The 14,741-nt window shown below is 46.3% G+C and overlaps 1 protein-coding gene across 2 annotated transcripts; it reads left to right on the forward strand.

Annotated features, from left to right (window-relative positions):
* Positions 1–260: 260 nt before the first annotated feature.
* Positions 261–14,486, forward strand: LOC101611594 (dehydrogenase/reductase SDR family member 4). Of its 2 annotated transcripts, XM_004661810.3 has the most exons (8): positions 262–471; positions 1,975–2,152; positions 6,910–7,011; positions 10,284–10,354; positions 10,447–10,498; positions 11,452–11,586; positions 12,047–12,102; positions 14,001–14,486. In XM_004661810.3, exons 1-8 carry the CDS (start codon positions 341–343, stop codon positions 14,113–14,115), a joined length of 840 nt encoding a protein of 279 aa, XP_004661867.1. In that variant the 5' UTR covers positions 262–340; the 3' UTR covers positions 14,116–14,486. The 2 variants fall into 2 exon arrangements, with proteins under 2 accessions (XP_045011343.1, XP_004661867.1); XM_045155408.1 differs by lacking the exons at positions 10,284–10,354; positions 10,447–10,498 and having other exon boundaries at positions 261–471.
* The last annotated feature ends 255 nt before the right edge of the window (positions 14,487–14,741 follow it).

Below are 14,741 nucleotides of genomic sequence, written 5' to 3' on the forward strand. Positions count from 1 at the left end.
GGTTCCTCTTCCCTCAAGAGACAGACTTTGTAAAGACCTTAGCTCTCACCTCCATAAGCAGTCAAAACATTTACGCCCTTGTGGACTCCAAATGCCAGACTTTCTTGAAGATAGAATTGCGTTCCAAGTTCGCGCCCCCTGGACAACGCGCCCGCCGCAGGGCGCCAGCAGGGGGCGGCGCAGCCACAGCGGCTCCAAGTTGCTCCGGGCCCTCGCGGAGCCTGCCCTGGAAGGGAGGAACGGCGAGCCGTGGGGGCGGCTCCCGGCTCGTCCGGCCCCTCGTCCTTCAGGGCAGTCTCCTCCCCTAGCAGAGTTGAACCCAGCACCGCAGGCCCAAGCCATGCAGAAGGCGAGACCGCTGCTAGGCCGCTGTGCGCTCGCGTGGAAGTCGGTGAGGATGGCCAGCTCCGGGGTAACCCGCCAGAGCCCCCTAGCCAACAAGGTGGCCCTGGTGACGGCCTCGACCGACGGGTGAGTGTCGGGACCAAAGCCTCTAAGGCCCTAGCTGTCTGAGAACAGGAATTCTTTCCTGCTGGTTCTCTGTCCTCAAGGCCTCACATGCGGCCAAAGTCGTGCTCCCCGGGAGGAGGGGAGAGGGGGACCCACGTGGTCCGCCTGAAATTCCCCGATCCAGCCCCTCCACCGCCAGTCCGTTTATCGCCGCCTCCTCTGGCAGTGTGACACCTAGGTGCCGACCAGTAGACCCAGGCCCCCAATGCTCCGGGCCGCCCCAATCAACAGCTCCACCTAGAGTCTGGGAAGACCAGAGTCCAAAGTTCAAAGCTCATTTTCTACTCTATCCTCTAGGAAACACACTCCATATTGCAGACGTCCCATCTCAGTACCTGGCAAGTCTTCCAGACTTACACCTCACTTGCCCCTTTCCTAGAAGAGACACAAGATCCTTGTGTCTAGATTTTTGTTTCTGTCAACACAGTTTGGCCCAGACTGTGTCCCACCCACCACTCATTTATCCTGCTTCTCCTCCCACAGGACTTGGCTAGATACCAGCTCCTCACAAATCTAAAATGCAGATGTCTGTGAAATGCTAATTGCTGGCAGTTGTACAGTTGTATTCAGAGCCTTACATGGACTTTTGGTGGTGATAGTGGTAGTTGGACTGGTCTGGGTGATATATATGTGTGTGTGTGTGTGTGTGTGTGTGTGTGTATAATTTACTTAAGAGAGAGAATGAGCATACCAGGGCCTCTAGCCACTGCAAATGAACTCCAGATGCATGCGCCACCTTGTGCAGCTGGCTTATGTGTATACTGGGGAATCAAACCTGGGTCCTTAGGCTTTGCAGGCAAATGCCTTAACTGCTAAGCCATCTCTCCAGCCCTGATCTGGATTTGTGATGCAAGGTGTCACTCTGTAGCCCAGACCGGTCTTGAACTTGTGATGACTTCCCTGTTTCAGCCTCCTGAGTGCTAGGATTACAGGTGTGAGACCACACCCAGCTAGGTTGTCTCTGAATCTGACAACACCCCAAGCAAGGCAAGGTTTGTTCTCCCTGTTTATAGAGGCCTTTTGCATTTTTAACCATTCTTCCTGTACATCCCCCAAGTGAAGCAAGGATAGGATTTTGAGAATGGTGTAGTCTGGTAATAACGATATTTAGGAATATGGGCTTGGTCCAAGGATACTCAAGCCACTGACACGGTTGCTGCTGCACACCTATGGGGCCTGTCATCAGGAAGTTGGCCTGTAGGAGGTCCAGAGAACTGAGGCTCTGGGACAAGATCATAATATATTTTCTGAGCATGTAATATGCATAGTTATATCTGTATCATTGGGCCTACTTTATATACCTAATAGAGACATATGGAAGTCAGAGAGGGACAGAAGAAGAGCTAGAATCCAAGGCCAACACTGTGACTCCAGAGACCAGGCCTTCAGTCTCCCCCTACCCCCACCACGCCCCACACCGCCCCTCTACAGGCCTTGACAGTCTGTCTTTCTCTGCACTGGCAGGATTGGCTTTGCCATAGCCCGACGTCTGGCTGAGGATGGGGCCCATGTGGTCATCAGCAGCCGGAAGCAGCAGAACGTGGACCGTGCTGTGGCCACTCTGAAGGGGGAGGGTCTGAGTGTGACAGGCACTGTGTGTCACGTGGGTAAAGCCGAGGATCGGGAACGGCTGGTGACCATGGTGAGTAGCAGGGATTTGGGCACTGGGCCAGGAGCTGGCAGAAGGGAGCCATTTGAGTATCTCTGATTTTCCTAGACCGCTCTGATGAGGTCCAACCAAGCACTGTCACATAGCAGTGACTTCCCATACCCACACCAGCACCAGACTGCTGGCACCTACTTATTGTGCACCTTTTTCTATAACATCCACATCCTCAAGTTGGAGCCTCCATCTCATCCTATTGAATCAAAAACCACTCTAATGCTTTAACTGTACATGATACCTGAGGGGTGATGTCCTGGTTCTATAGTAGCTCCCTTTGTGATCAGGCAGATAAGAAGGGTAAAACACAAAATAGAAAAAAATAGATACTCCCACCCATGAGGTAATAAAGGATATCCTCTTCTTCAGCTTATAAAGTACCCAGGAGCTATAGTATAGGAGGGAGTCCACCATGGTTCAGTCACCCAGTATTTTCATTTTTTGTGTGCAGAGCCTTACATGGGATTTTTTGTTGGTGTTGGTGGTAGTTGTGTGGGTGGGTTTTTGAGTCAGTGCCTCACTCTGTAGACTGGCCTTGAAGTTGTGATGATTTCCCTGTTTTAGCCTCCTGAGAGCTAGGATTATAGGTGAGAGCTGCCATACCCAGATAGGTTGTCTCTAAATGTGACAGCACCCCAAGAAAAGCAAGGTTTATTTTCCCTGTGTATAGACTGGTTCAGATCACTACGGCTACTTCCCAAGACACAGCCAGTACGGAAAGAACTGTGGTTCGACCCCAACCTATCAGGCTCCCTTCCTGTTTTGAATGTCTGTAAGGCTACCAGACACTTCCCTATTAGCATAGGACTAGGCTTTAGGTGCCAAATGAACTTTAGTCTCAGTATGTCTAAGCCAGTCTCACCAGCCATCCAGCTACACAAGACAATATGAACTGTCTGGCTGAGGATACCCCTCTCCCTCAAGACTCAGGGTACACACTGTTCCCCAGTGTGCCTGGGCACACAAATAAAGCACAGAGCTGTGCTAACACAACAGAGGGTTGGCACAAACACTTTGGGTGATCTTAGAAGTTAAGGACTTTAAACAGAGCAGACAGAGGTGTAGGTGGACAGAATAAGATAATCTGATTTTTAAGGAATCACTGACAAATGCTCAAATGTGCATTGCAAAGAGCCATGTGTGAATCCAAGAAGGTCACGTTGCCTGGCATAGGCTGCTGGACAGAGCCTGGGATTGGGGCCTTGATCGTAAGGATGGAGTGGGCACTTTAGGAGCATGGGCCAATTAGTGCTAGTTATTCGAAATGAACAGTGCAATCTGTTGAGGGGGTCGGTTCCCCAGGGCCTCACGTTATTTAATGTCAAAATCCTACTAGGAAAACATCCTCTAGCCCCCTGCAGGTCCACTTAGTAGACCTGTAGCTTTAGCCTAGAAATGGGGTTTGAGGTAGACCTTGAGCAAGGAGTGGGAATGGAGAAATACAGTGACTATGAGGCTCTAGTGACCCTGAAAAAAGACCAAACAACCTAGGAGGAACTGAAAAGAAGAGGGGACCTCTGTCAGTCCACAGCAGGGAGCACAGACACACTGTAGGAGGTGTGCTGCATGGGAAGAGCAGGCATAGGGACTCCCACAGCTCCCAAAGGAGTTTCGATGACTGTGGAGGAAACAAGAAGTCATGTGAGGCTTTGAGCAAGATGAAAATGGTTTTAAGAAAGGCTAATCTGGCCATGGGAAGAAGGATGAATGTAGAAGACCCTGAGCCATAAACATCAGGGAGGACACCGCTGCTGTCATCCAGGTTGGGCAAATGGCCTGGGACCACGATGGATTGCCCAAGAGACAGTTAGTGGGAACCAATGAAGAGGCTTTCAACTACGTGTTAAAAAATGAGAAATAGGCTGGGTATGGTGGTGCACACCTTTAATCCCAGCACTCAAGAGGCAGAAGTAGGAGGATCGCCATGAGTTCAAGGTTACCCTGAGACTACATAGTGGATTCCAGGTCAGCCTGAGCTAGAGTGAAACCCTACTTCAAACAAACAAACAAAAAACCCTCTCAGGGAGAGAATGTAAAGGAACAAAGTCAGGGTGAGGAATGTTTAAGTTGTTGTGCCTTCTGGCAGCTGTTAGCCTGCAGTGAGAAAAGCTGTTGCCCTGAGGGTGGTCACTGCTCTTGGCCTCTGAATCTATACCACTGCAAAGCTTCTTGAGAATGGTTCACTGAGAGGAAACCAAGTTAAGCACTTCCTCACTTGATTATACTTTTTCTAAAATAAATGTCAGTATACAGCCAAGTCCCAAACACTTGTAGTGCTCATACAATTTAGAGCAAGATTTAGAAGACACCAGGGTAGTCCTGGGTACCTTTCTCATGTTCCTTTTAAATATTTTTTTTATTATTTATTGATTGTTTTAATAAAATGGTTGTACTCTTAAACCTCCTTAACCCCACCCCACTTCTGCTTAGGGCTTTCATTGGTGGGTTATTGGTATTCATTGTGGGGACCAAGAGGCCTCAGTCTCTGCAGGAGGGAGGGGGAATAGCCTTAAGCTATTCCCATCCACCCTGAAGCTCTTACAGTCTTTTTGTCCCTCTTCCACAATATTACCTGAGCCTTGGTGGGCAAGATAGAGGTCTGATTTAGTGTTGCTTTCTCTGTAGCCTCTGGATCTCTGTTTTGATGAGGTTTGAGTGACCACAGTGTCTGTTGCCATCTCCCTGGAACTGATTTTCAGGCTAGCTGTGACCAGCTTCCTCTAAAGTGACTTCTAGGCCTGGGAAAATGAGGTGGAGGTGACCCATCTCATGGTAGACAGTTGGCTCTCTCTTCTTGTATTGATGTATCCTGGTTCTCTCCAGTATTTTTTTTTTAATTTTTATGTATTTATTTGAGAGAGTGTGTGAGAGAAAGCAGCATATAGAGAGAAAGAGAGAAAATGGGTACACCAGGGCCTCTAACCATGCAAACAAACTCCAGACACACATGCCACCTTCTGTATCTGGCTTTATGTGGGCCCTAGGGAATCAAACTTGGGTCCTTTGGCTTTGCTGGCAAGCAGCTTAACCACTGAGTCATCTCTCCAGCTCCTCCCATGTGTGCTGGGTGGAAATTGGCATCTACCCACCCCACATACCTTTTTTCTTTTTTGGAGACAGTTATGCTATGTAGCCCAGACCAATTTAAACCCTGTGATCCTCCTTCTTTAGCCTCCCCAGTGCTGAGATTGCAAACATTGGCCACCATGCCCCATTTCTCATTCATATGGCTTTGTGTTGCTCAATCCAACCCCAAGCCTTCTGTACTGGCAGGCTTGGAAGGAGAGGGAGATGGGTGGCCCAGAAGACAGCAAACACACTCTCTTTCTTCCAGGTACTTCCGGTGCAGTCCACCACCCTCTCCCCACCCCAAACACACACAGAGCATGACAAACACCACTTACCAATTTAACCTGTTCTTGACAGTCACAAGTCATCAGGGTGCTTGCATAGAGCCAAGGCAAGTGACTGGGACCTTGTGCCACACTATCAAAATTTAAAAAGCACAAGAAAGGATTGACACTGGTTGTAAAAGACTGTGTGACTTTAAGCTTTGTTAAATGAACATGTTGACAGACCAGGCATTTCTTTAGCAATGGAGAAACAACTGAGCTTAGCCCCTAGTTAGCAAGAATAATTAGTTAAAAGGAGAAGCAAGCAGATGGTGTGCATTGTTAATAGCACCCTTTGTGTGCCAAATCAGAGGCAAAAAAGTAGATTGAGGGCCCATTACATGGTACTTGCCCAAGGCATCAAAATTGCCATTGCAAGCAAGTACAAAGCCAGGGTTTAGAGTGGCTTGCTAGTGAAAACAACTGTTGGCATGTTCTCCTTGGCCACTGTTACTTCAGCCCAGAGCTTTATTACCTCCTTCACTAAGGAGGTGAGGTATCTCTTTTCTTGGCTTTCCCAGCTTAAGCCTTAGTTTCTGCCTTACAGCTTCCATGCTTCTGAGACAAAAAAGAGAGAGAGAGAGAGAGAGAGAGAGAGAGAGAATGCCATCGAAGCTGAGTTTGGAACTGCTTCAAAGCCAGGCTTGTGTCTTCACCACCATAGTTCTCCTGAGCACCAGTTTTATAATGATCCCAACTCACTTTCAGGGGGTTCACAGGAACCATCTTTATGCTGCAAAGTAGGAGAGTCATCTCAGTTCTATCACCACTAACTAGTTTTGTACTCGAGAAAAATTTCTTTACCTCACCCCAACACAGATAGAACAGGCCTTTCTGTGTTAGCCAAACTTAATGTTATTGCTGAGTTATATGTGCCTGAAAGATAAACTTCCTAGACCTTAATGTCATCACCTCCACCATAAGGATATTGGGTTAGGTGATCAAGGCCCATCCCAGTGGTAACTTTCCAGTCCATTCAGGTAAGTGTGGGCAGGTTGACTTAGAGGTCGTGGTAAGTCATTCAAGGAGAATGGACATAAGCACTTGAGAAAATGGGACTGGAACTCGGAGTGAACCGGGGAGGGAGTTAGAAATAGACTTTGAAGTGAAAGCTGAAGGCATGAGAATGAAGGAACTCTTTAAAGAGAAAGTGGAAAGAAAAGAACGAAAAGTCAGAGGCAAGTTGGCAAGATTACAAAAGAAGTAAGAACCTCAAATGGTTGAAAACAGAGCACAGGGTAACTTGAGAGAGACAATGTTAAAAGGAAGACATCCAGACAACTACCCCTAAGAAGAAACTCCTTCCCTCCCCTGCAGTCCTGATCCAGGCCCTCTTCCCTGCAGGCTGTGAACCTTCATGGAGGTATTGACATCCTGGTCTCCAATGCTGCTGTCAACCCTTTCTTTGGAAACTTAATGGATGTCACTGAGGAGGTATGGGACAAGGTAAGTGGTGTTTAAAGCGTGCCTCAAGAAACATTCAGCAAAACTTGGGCTGCTTCATCACATGTGTGCAAATGCCATAAGCCATGCCTGTTGTGGACCTGGTATGGTGCAGGCGGGGTGGCTTCCTCTGTCCTGCTCTTCCCAGTCATCACTGCCTCTCCCTGGTTCTGTCTTCTGCCACTTGCACTGTGCCAGCCACCTCTGGATCCTTTCCCCAGGCTGCTCACCCACACTCTTTGTTTATTTCTAGCAGCGACATGACAGCTAATAGGCCAACAAATGGTACATTTAAATTTACACAACTATCCATCCCTTTTTCCGCTGCCAAAAATGAATGCTTTTTCATTAGTTCGGAAACATTAATAGCAGCTGGTTAAGTGAAATACCAATTTTGGTGAAATTACAAAAGGTGCTGCTTTATAACATCCAGCCTTTGGACAACCTGTCCTCTTTTTTTTTTTTTTTTTTTTTTTTTCTTTTTTCGTTTTTCGAGGTAGGGTCTCACTCTAGCCCAGGCTGACCTGGAATTCACTATGTAGTCTCAGGGTGGCCTCGAACTCATGTGAGTGCTGGGATTAAAGGCATGTGCCACCATGCCCGGCCAGTCCTCTTTTCTTAATGGCAGTATTAAGAGAATCTGAGATCCAGATGCCAACATCTAGTGCTAGGATATTGATTTTTATATGAATTTACCTATTACATCATATTCAAATATAGTTTACCCATCTACACCCTTTAATTATAAAGCTTTAATTAAAGTATTTGTTTTCTAATATTAATATTCCCACATGATTTGGAAATGTTAGATTTCTTATAATCTCCCATGGATTTGTCAGCACTAAAAAGTTTAAAGATAGTAAAATACTGTCATTTTTTTTTTCATCAGTGTCTTACACACATAATGACCAAAGTGTTCTTCAGTGATCCAGTTCTGGATTTTGATATTCCTTCAAGTAAAGAAACATCTTCATCTGGGTGTGGTGGTGCACACCTTTAATCCCAGCACTTGGGAGGCAGAGATAGGAAGATTGCTGTGAGTTCGAGGCCACCCTGAGACTACATAGTTAATTCCAGGTCAGGCTGAGCGAGAGTGAGACCCTACCTAGAAAAAAAAAGAAAAAGAAAAGAAAGAAAGAAACATTTTAATGCACGTGTGGTGGTGCACACTCAGGAGGCAGAGGTAGGAGGATCTCCATGAGTTTCAAGACCACCTGAGATTACATAATGAGTTCCAGGTTAGCCTGGGCTAGTGTGAGACCCTACCTCAAAAAACCAAACAAGGGGAGGAAAAAAAAAAAGAAACATCTTTCAGGAATGGCCTAAAGACCATGGGAAAATCAGTTCTTAGGCAAGTAATTTTTCTTTTTATTCTGTATTTTCTTTAATGTCACAGTACATCAAACCTAAATGCAATATATGATCCTTGATTGTACACTGGATTTTTTTTTTAAGCAGGAACAAGCTGAGTAGCCCTTGAACTTGCTGGTCTTGAACTAGTAATCCTTCTGCCTTGACCTCCTGAGTGCTAGAATTATTGTTATATGCCATCAAACCTAGCTCTGGAATTTTTAAGGCTAACCAGGTATGATAGCACATGCTTATAATCCCAACACTTTAGGAAGTTGAGGCAGGAGGATTGTTGTAAGTTTGAAGCCAGCCAGGCTACATAGTGATTCAAGGCTAATGTGAGCTACATAGTAAAACCCTGGCTCAACAAAACATCAAGGAAATAGAAAGAGGAACAGAGAAAGGAAGGAAGGAAGGAAGAATGGAGAGAGGGAAGAAGAGAGAATGAGTTGCAATTGTGAAAGGGAATATTCTTATTCTTTGAAAATGTATATTAACATATTTAGGAATAAAACATTGTCAGTGCCTGCAATGGTCCATTAAAACAGAAAGCTAAAGCTGAGCATTGTGGTGCATGCCTGTTATCCCAGCACTAGAAAGGTTGAGGCAGGAGAATTTCCATGAGTTCCAAGGTTAGCCTGGGACATATACTGAGTTCCACGTTAGCCTGGGCTATAGAGTAAGACCCTGTCTCTCAACTCCTTCACCATCTCAAAAAAATAAACAAATAAAGGGCTGGAGAGATGACTTAGTGGTTAAGTGCTGGCCTGTGAAGCCTAAGGATCCCGATTCGAGGCTTGATTCCCCAGGACCCATGTTAGCCAGATGCACAAGGAGGTACATGTGTCTGGAGTTTGTTTGCAGTGGCTGGAGGCCCTGGCCCACCCATTCTCTCTCTCTCTCTCTCTCTCTCTCTCTTTCTCTCTCTCTCTCTCTCGCCCCCTCCCTCTTTCTCTCTCTGTCGCTCTCAAATAAATAAATAAAAATAAACCAAAAATAAAATAAAATAAAACAGAACCCTATACAGATATATGGAGAAAGTTAATGGGGAAAAAAAAAATGAACCACTTGAATTTAGCCAAGGGATGTGAATGTTCATTATACTTATCAAAATTTTGTAAGATTTAAACTTTTTTAAGAATAAAGCCAAATGTGGTGGCTCAAACTCATACTCCCAACACTCAGGAGGCTGAAGTAGGCAGACGTCCATTAGTTCAAGTCCAGCCTGGTCTACATATTGAGTTTATGACAGCCTGGACTATAAAGTGAAACTATCTCAAAAAAATATTAGAATAAAAAGTTGGCATGTGGACATAAAAGGGCAATATTGCAGCAATATTCAGAACACTGTAACAAAGCCATACGTTTGTTTTAAATTTAGGACATGGAGAATTTGATTATAGCCTACACCCCAGAAAGTACCTTCACCAGAAAGTACCTGCTCATGAGTCCACTTTTGATAAATGTCCAGCCAGACAGTCCTTCCTGGATGGCCAAACGCATCTCACTCCATAAGCTCAGAAGCCAGAGAAGTAACAGATGCCCAGGTCAGGTTACATCTTCCTGTGAAGCTCAGCCCTCCAAGTGGTGACCCTATCCCAGGCTCCCCTATTTGTGAGAAATACATAAAATTCAGCTCAAACCCAAAGCATTCTGCACAGAGAGATAAACTGGCCTCCATTCTCTCACCTAAACCAGATGTGTCTTCATCTAGCTGAATAAGCTGGTGAGAGGTACCCACCCTCCATGATCCCTGGGTCCTCCCACCCCTCCATGATCCCCTGATTGTTCCCTTGCTGGGTCCAGGTAAGTTATCTCCAAAGTCTCTGTCAGCTCTAACAGATCCTGGAAACCTACTATAATTCCTTGTCACTGCGTCGACCCAATGCCCTTCTCATGCTGTTTCCCTTCTCTCTCGGCTTCAGGTTCTGCACATTAATGTGAAAGCCACAGCCATGCTGACAAAGGCAGTGGTGCCCGAGATGGAGAAACGAGGGTACTGAGACCAAAAGGGAGCCTGGGTGGGATGGGACCCAAATTGGGTAGTGGTCTCTATGAGGAAGAAGATCAGCTCTCTTTCCTTTGCAGAGGCGGCTCAGTGGTGATTGTGGCCTCCATAGGAGCCTTCACTCCACTTCCAGTAAGAAGCCCTAAGTCTGCCACTTCCATCCCATCCTCCATCCAATATCAGCCACCCCTCCATTACCTAGAGCTGTATGTGCCCCTTTAGCATCCCTCATTCCACCAAGTCCCTTCCCACAAAAGAGATGCCTTAGCCTCTATCAACCCTAATCTAGGAAAGAAAATAAGACAATGTCATGACAGTGCCTTTCCCTTATAGGCCATGCCTTGTTGGCCCCTGTCCCTCGTGTCCAATAAGACCAAAATTGAGCTGGGAGTGTTGGCGCACGCCTTTTATCCTAGCACTTGGGAGGCAGAAGTAGCAGGATCACTGTGAGTTCAAGGCCACCCTGGAACTACACAGTGAATTCCAGGTCAGCCTGGGCTAGTGCAAAACCCTACGTCAAAAAAGAGAAAGAAACCAGGCATAGTGGCCCACGCCTTTAATCCCAGCACGTGAGAGGCAGAGGTAGGAGAATTGCCATGAGTTCAAAGCCACCCGGAGACTACATAGTGAATTCCAGGTCAGCCTGGGCTAGAGCAAGATCTTACCTTGAAAAGCAAAAAAGAAAAGAAAGGAAGGAAGACAAATGGAAGGAAGGGAAGGAGGGAGGGAAGAAGAAAGAGAGGTAAGAAGGAAGAAAGGGAAGGAGGGAGGGAGGAAGAGTGAGCTGGAGAGATGGCTTAGCAGTTAAGACATTTGCCTGCAAAGCCAAAGGACCTGAGTTCGATTCCCCAGGGCCCACGTAAGCCAGATGCACAAGGTGGCACATGCATCTGGAGTTTATTTGCAGTGGTTGGAGGCCCTGGTATGCACATTATCTCTCTGTGTCTGCCTCTTTCTCTCACTCTCTCAAGTTAATAAATAAATTAATTTAAAAAAGGAAAAAATTAAAAAGAAAAAAAACAAAAATAAATAAAGATAAACTGACCCAGAAACTAAGAGATGAACTAATTCTCTTCTTTCTCCAGGGTCTGGGCCCTTACAATGTCAGTAAAACAGCTTTATTGGGCCTTACCAAGAACTTGGCCTTAGAACTGGCCTCAAAAAACATTAGAGTAAACTGTTTGGCACCTGGACTCATCCGGACTCGTTTCAGCAGTATGGTGAGGAGGGGTGTCCTGCATCCCCTGGGGGCCCCTTAAAGGGATCCATCTTTTGGGATAGGGAAGCCCAGTACCTGAGTCCTAAGCTCCCATCCACTCCCATCCCCATTGCATGAGTTTTTCCACATGCCCTTTCCAAACCAGCTGCCCTTCCCAGACCAGATTGCCATATACTCCTTTTCTGAGGTGTAGGGTAGAGCCAGGAATTCATACTATTCTCACTGTGTTATGTCTCCTGAAATGAGTGAAACTTGGGGAGGCCCAGCAAGATGAAATAAGGAATGAATGAATGAATGAAGAATGAAATAAGGAAATGGATGAATGGGAAGCCAGTAGAGAGAGTAGGGCATCCAGAAGCAACAGAAAGGGGTGGTCTCTCCATCCTTCCTCTCAGTTGATGGAGGACAGATTCCCATGGCTTTCTCTTCTTACACTAAAAGAGATTCCCTCCTCTCTGTAGCTGTGGATGGACAAAGCACGAGAGGACAGCATAAAAGAAATGATGCACATTAGAAGGTAAGTGGTTGCAGGAAGAATCAGGATGGATAAAGATAAAAAGGTCTCAGCATACCCCCACAGCTGGCTGGGTGTCCCACAGATGAACACAATCATGCTCCCCTCTGCCACCCAGACTTCACAGGTTCATAAACACTGTCAGTGAAGTAACCTTTCCAAGGATTAAGAGACCAAGGACACGGCAAAATCAGGTGTCAAGGTTGAAGCAGAGCTCCTCTTTGCTCTCTGCCTCTACCTCTGACTCTTGGGTACCAGGACCCAAACCCCCTTTAATGAGTAGTCATGTTTCCAAAGCTCAGGTTGGTGTTCTTACAATCCAAACAAAAAGAATGAACAGTTTTCTGAAGCCCCAAACTCCTTTGGAAGAAAAAAATTGCTCTTTTCCTCAACGGCTGGTTGAGCTACTCTTATAACTTTGCCAGGTCCCCTTTCCTTGAAGTTGGTTGGCTCTCCTACCTTCTGGTTTCTGGGCACTATCATCTTCAGTTTTTCCATCTTGAGCCCTCAAGGATAAATAACTATGTCTTTACTGGTCCAAGCATCCTACACTTCCTCAAGTTCTCCCACAGTCATGCTGACGCAAGAATGAGCTGCAAGCCTAGTTCACAACTCGTTCATAAGTCAGGATGTTGCCTTCCTAGGTGAATGACCAAACCCAATCTAGGGGAGCTTTGTAAACTGCAGTTGCTTGGGCCCTGTTCCCAAAAGCTATTCTTTAATTGGCCCATGATGAAACCTGCCTTTTCATTTTTCCTTCTTTGTTTGATTTTTTTTCCCCTTTTTGTTAACCTCCCAGATAACTGCAGTGTTCAGCTAGGTTGGAAAACCTCTAACCCAGGCCTTCTAGTTAGTTACTCTGTCACCTCTAGAGCCTTATATAGCAGTTTAAGTGTTCCCTAACTGCAGAATCATAATACAATGAGATGTAGCACATTGAAACTTGATTAGGCTGGGCATGGTGGTGCATGCTTTTAATCTCAGCACTGAGGAGACTGAGGTAGGAGGATCACTGTTCAAAGCCAGCCTGAATTATGGAGTAAGTTCCAGGTCAGCCTGGGTTACAGACCCTGCTTCAAAAATATATATATAAACTTGGGACTTCTGGAACAAAAATAGATTCCTGAAAAGGTTATCTGTTGACTGAACCTGTTTAGATGGAATAACATGTCATTTAGTACCGCACAGATTCCCTGGCACTTGAATTGTATGGATATATGTTCAAATTCTTTTCTGTTGTTGTTGGTGGTGGTGGTTTTGGTTTTTCAAGGTAGGGTCTCGCTCTGGTCCAGGCTGACCTGGAATTCACTATGTAGTCTCAGGCTGGCCTCAAACTCATGGCAATCCTCCTTCCTCTGCCTCCTGAGTGCTGGTATTAAAGGCGTGCACCACCACACCTGGCTTACAAATTCTTCTGAAGCACGAAATAATTGCTTACCATTTTACCCTTCTAACTTTGCATTCTGGTATCCTGAGCTCTCTGTCTATATTTGAATACAATGTTGTATTGTTGATTTTATCTTCTCAGAATTTATGCTTATACAAGTTACAAGTACTTATTATCATCATGGTCCACCTATTTAATAACATGTACGCTGGCCCTGAAAAATCAACTGATGATTTTTTTTGTTTTTTTTTGTTTTGCTTTGTTTTTGTTTTCGAGGTAGGGTTTCACTGTAATCCAGGCTGACCTGGAATTCACTATGTAGACTCAGGGTGGCCTTGAACTCAACGGTGACCCTCCTACCTCTGCCTCCCAAGTGCTAGAATTAAAGGCGTGCGCCACCATGCCCGGCTCAACTGATGATTCTTGATTAAACAAATTTTATTCCCTGTGGGCTAGATGAGAGGACCTCACCCGTTTGACTTTTATTCCCTTCCTTGTTTCCCCTGTTCCCTAGGATAGGCAAACCAGAGGAGTGTGCCGGTATCGTTTCTTTCATGTGTTCTGAAGATGCCAGCTACATCACTGGAGAGACAGTAGTGGTGGGGGGAGGAACCCCTTCGCGCCTGTGACGACCTGAAGACAGCCCACAGTCCAGACAGTCCAGCTGTCCTCTACTTCTTTTCCTACGTACCTATCATGTTTGTTCACCCCCACAAAATCAGTTCTACCCTGTAAGTTCCAGCCTTCCCTATGGTCAAGGTGTGGTCTGATGAACATTCCCGCCATTCATTGCTATGGCCTGCAGAAAAGCTTCCGGGGGAGATGGGTTAAGCCTGCTGAGAAGGCTGCCTCTAACCTTGGCAAAGACCAACAAGTATTTTTCCCCCGGGTCTCTCTGGAGAATTTGAGGGCGGGGTGGCAGAGACGGAACCTGTGTGGAAGGAACAGGGATGGCAACTAACAAATGAGGTGTAAATAAAATGAAGACGATTGGTTGGTTGCTTTGAGTCAGCATGTTCATTTCCCGGGTAGGGTGTTTAGGAATGGTATCTGAGCAGAAGTGTGGATCTCTGGGTCCTCCCAGCCCTCCCGGTTTCCAGGACCTGAGCGTGATGCTCAAGGGTGGAGGTGTCCGCAGAGCTGCCAGCTAGGAAGAGGTGGCTGGGGAACTCCTAGGTGCTACTCTTAGCTTCACACCCTCAGGGATGGTGCCAAGGACGCCAGGGGGATCCCCGAGGCGGGGCTGGCGAGTAAG

The sequence above is a fragment of the Jaculus jaculus genome, chromosome 7, assembly GCF_020740685.1.
Source record: "Jaculus jaculus isolate mJacJac1 chromosome 7, mJacJac1.mat.Y.cur, whole genome shotgun sequence".
NCBI lineage: Eukaryota > Metazoa > Chordata > Mammalia > Rodentia > Dipodidae > Jaculus > Jaculus jaculus.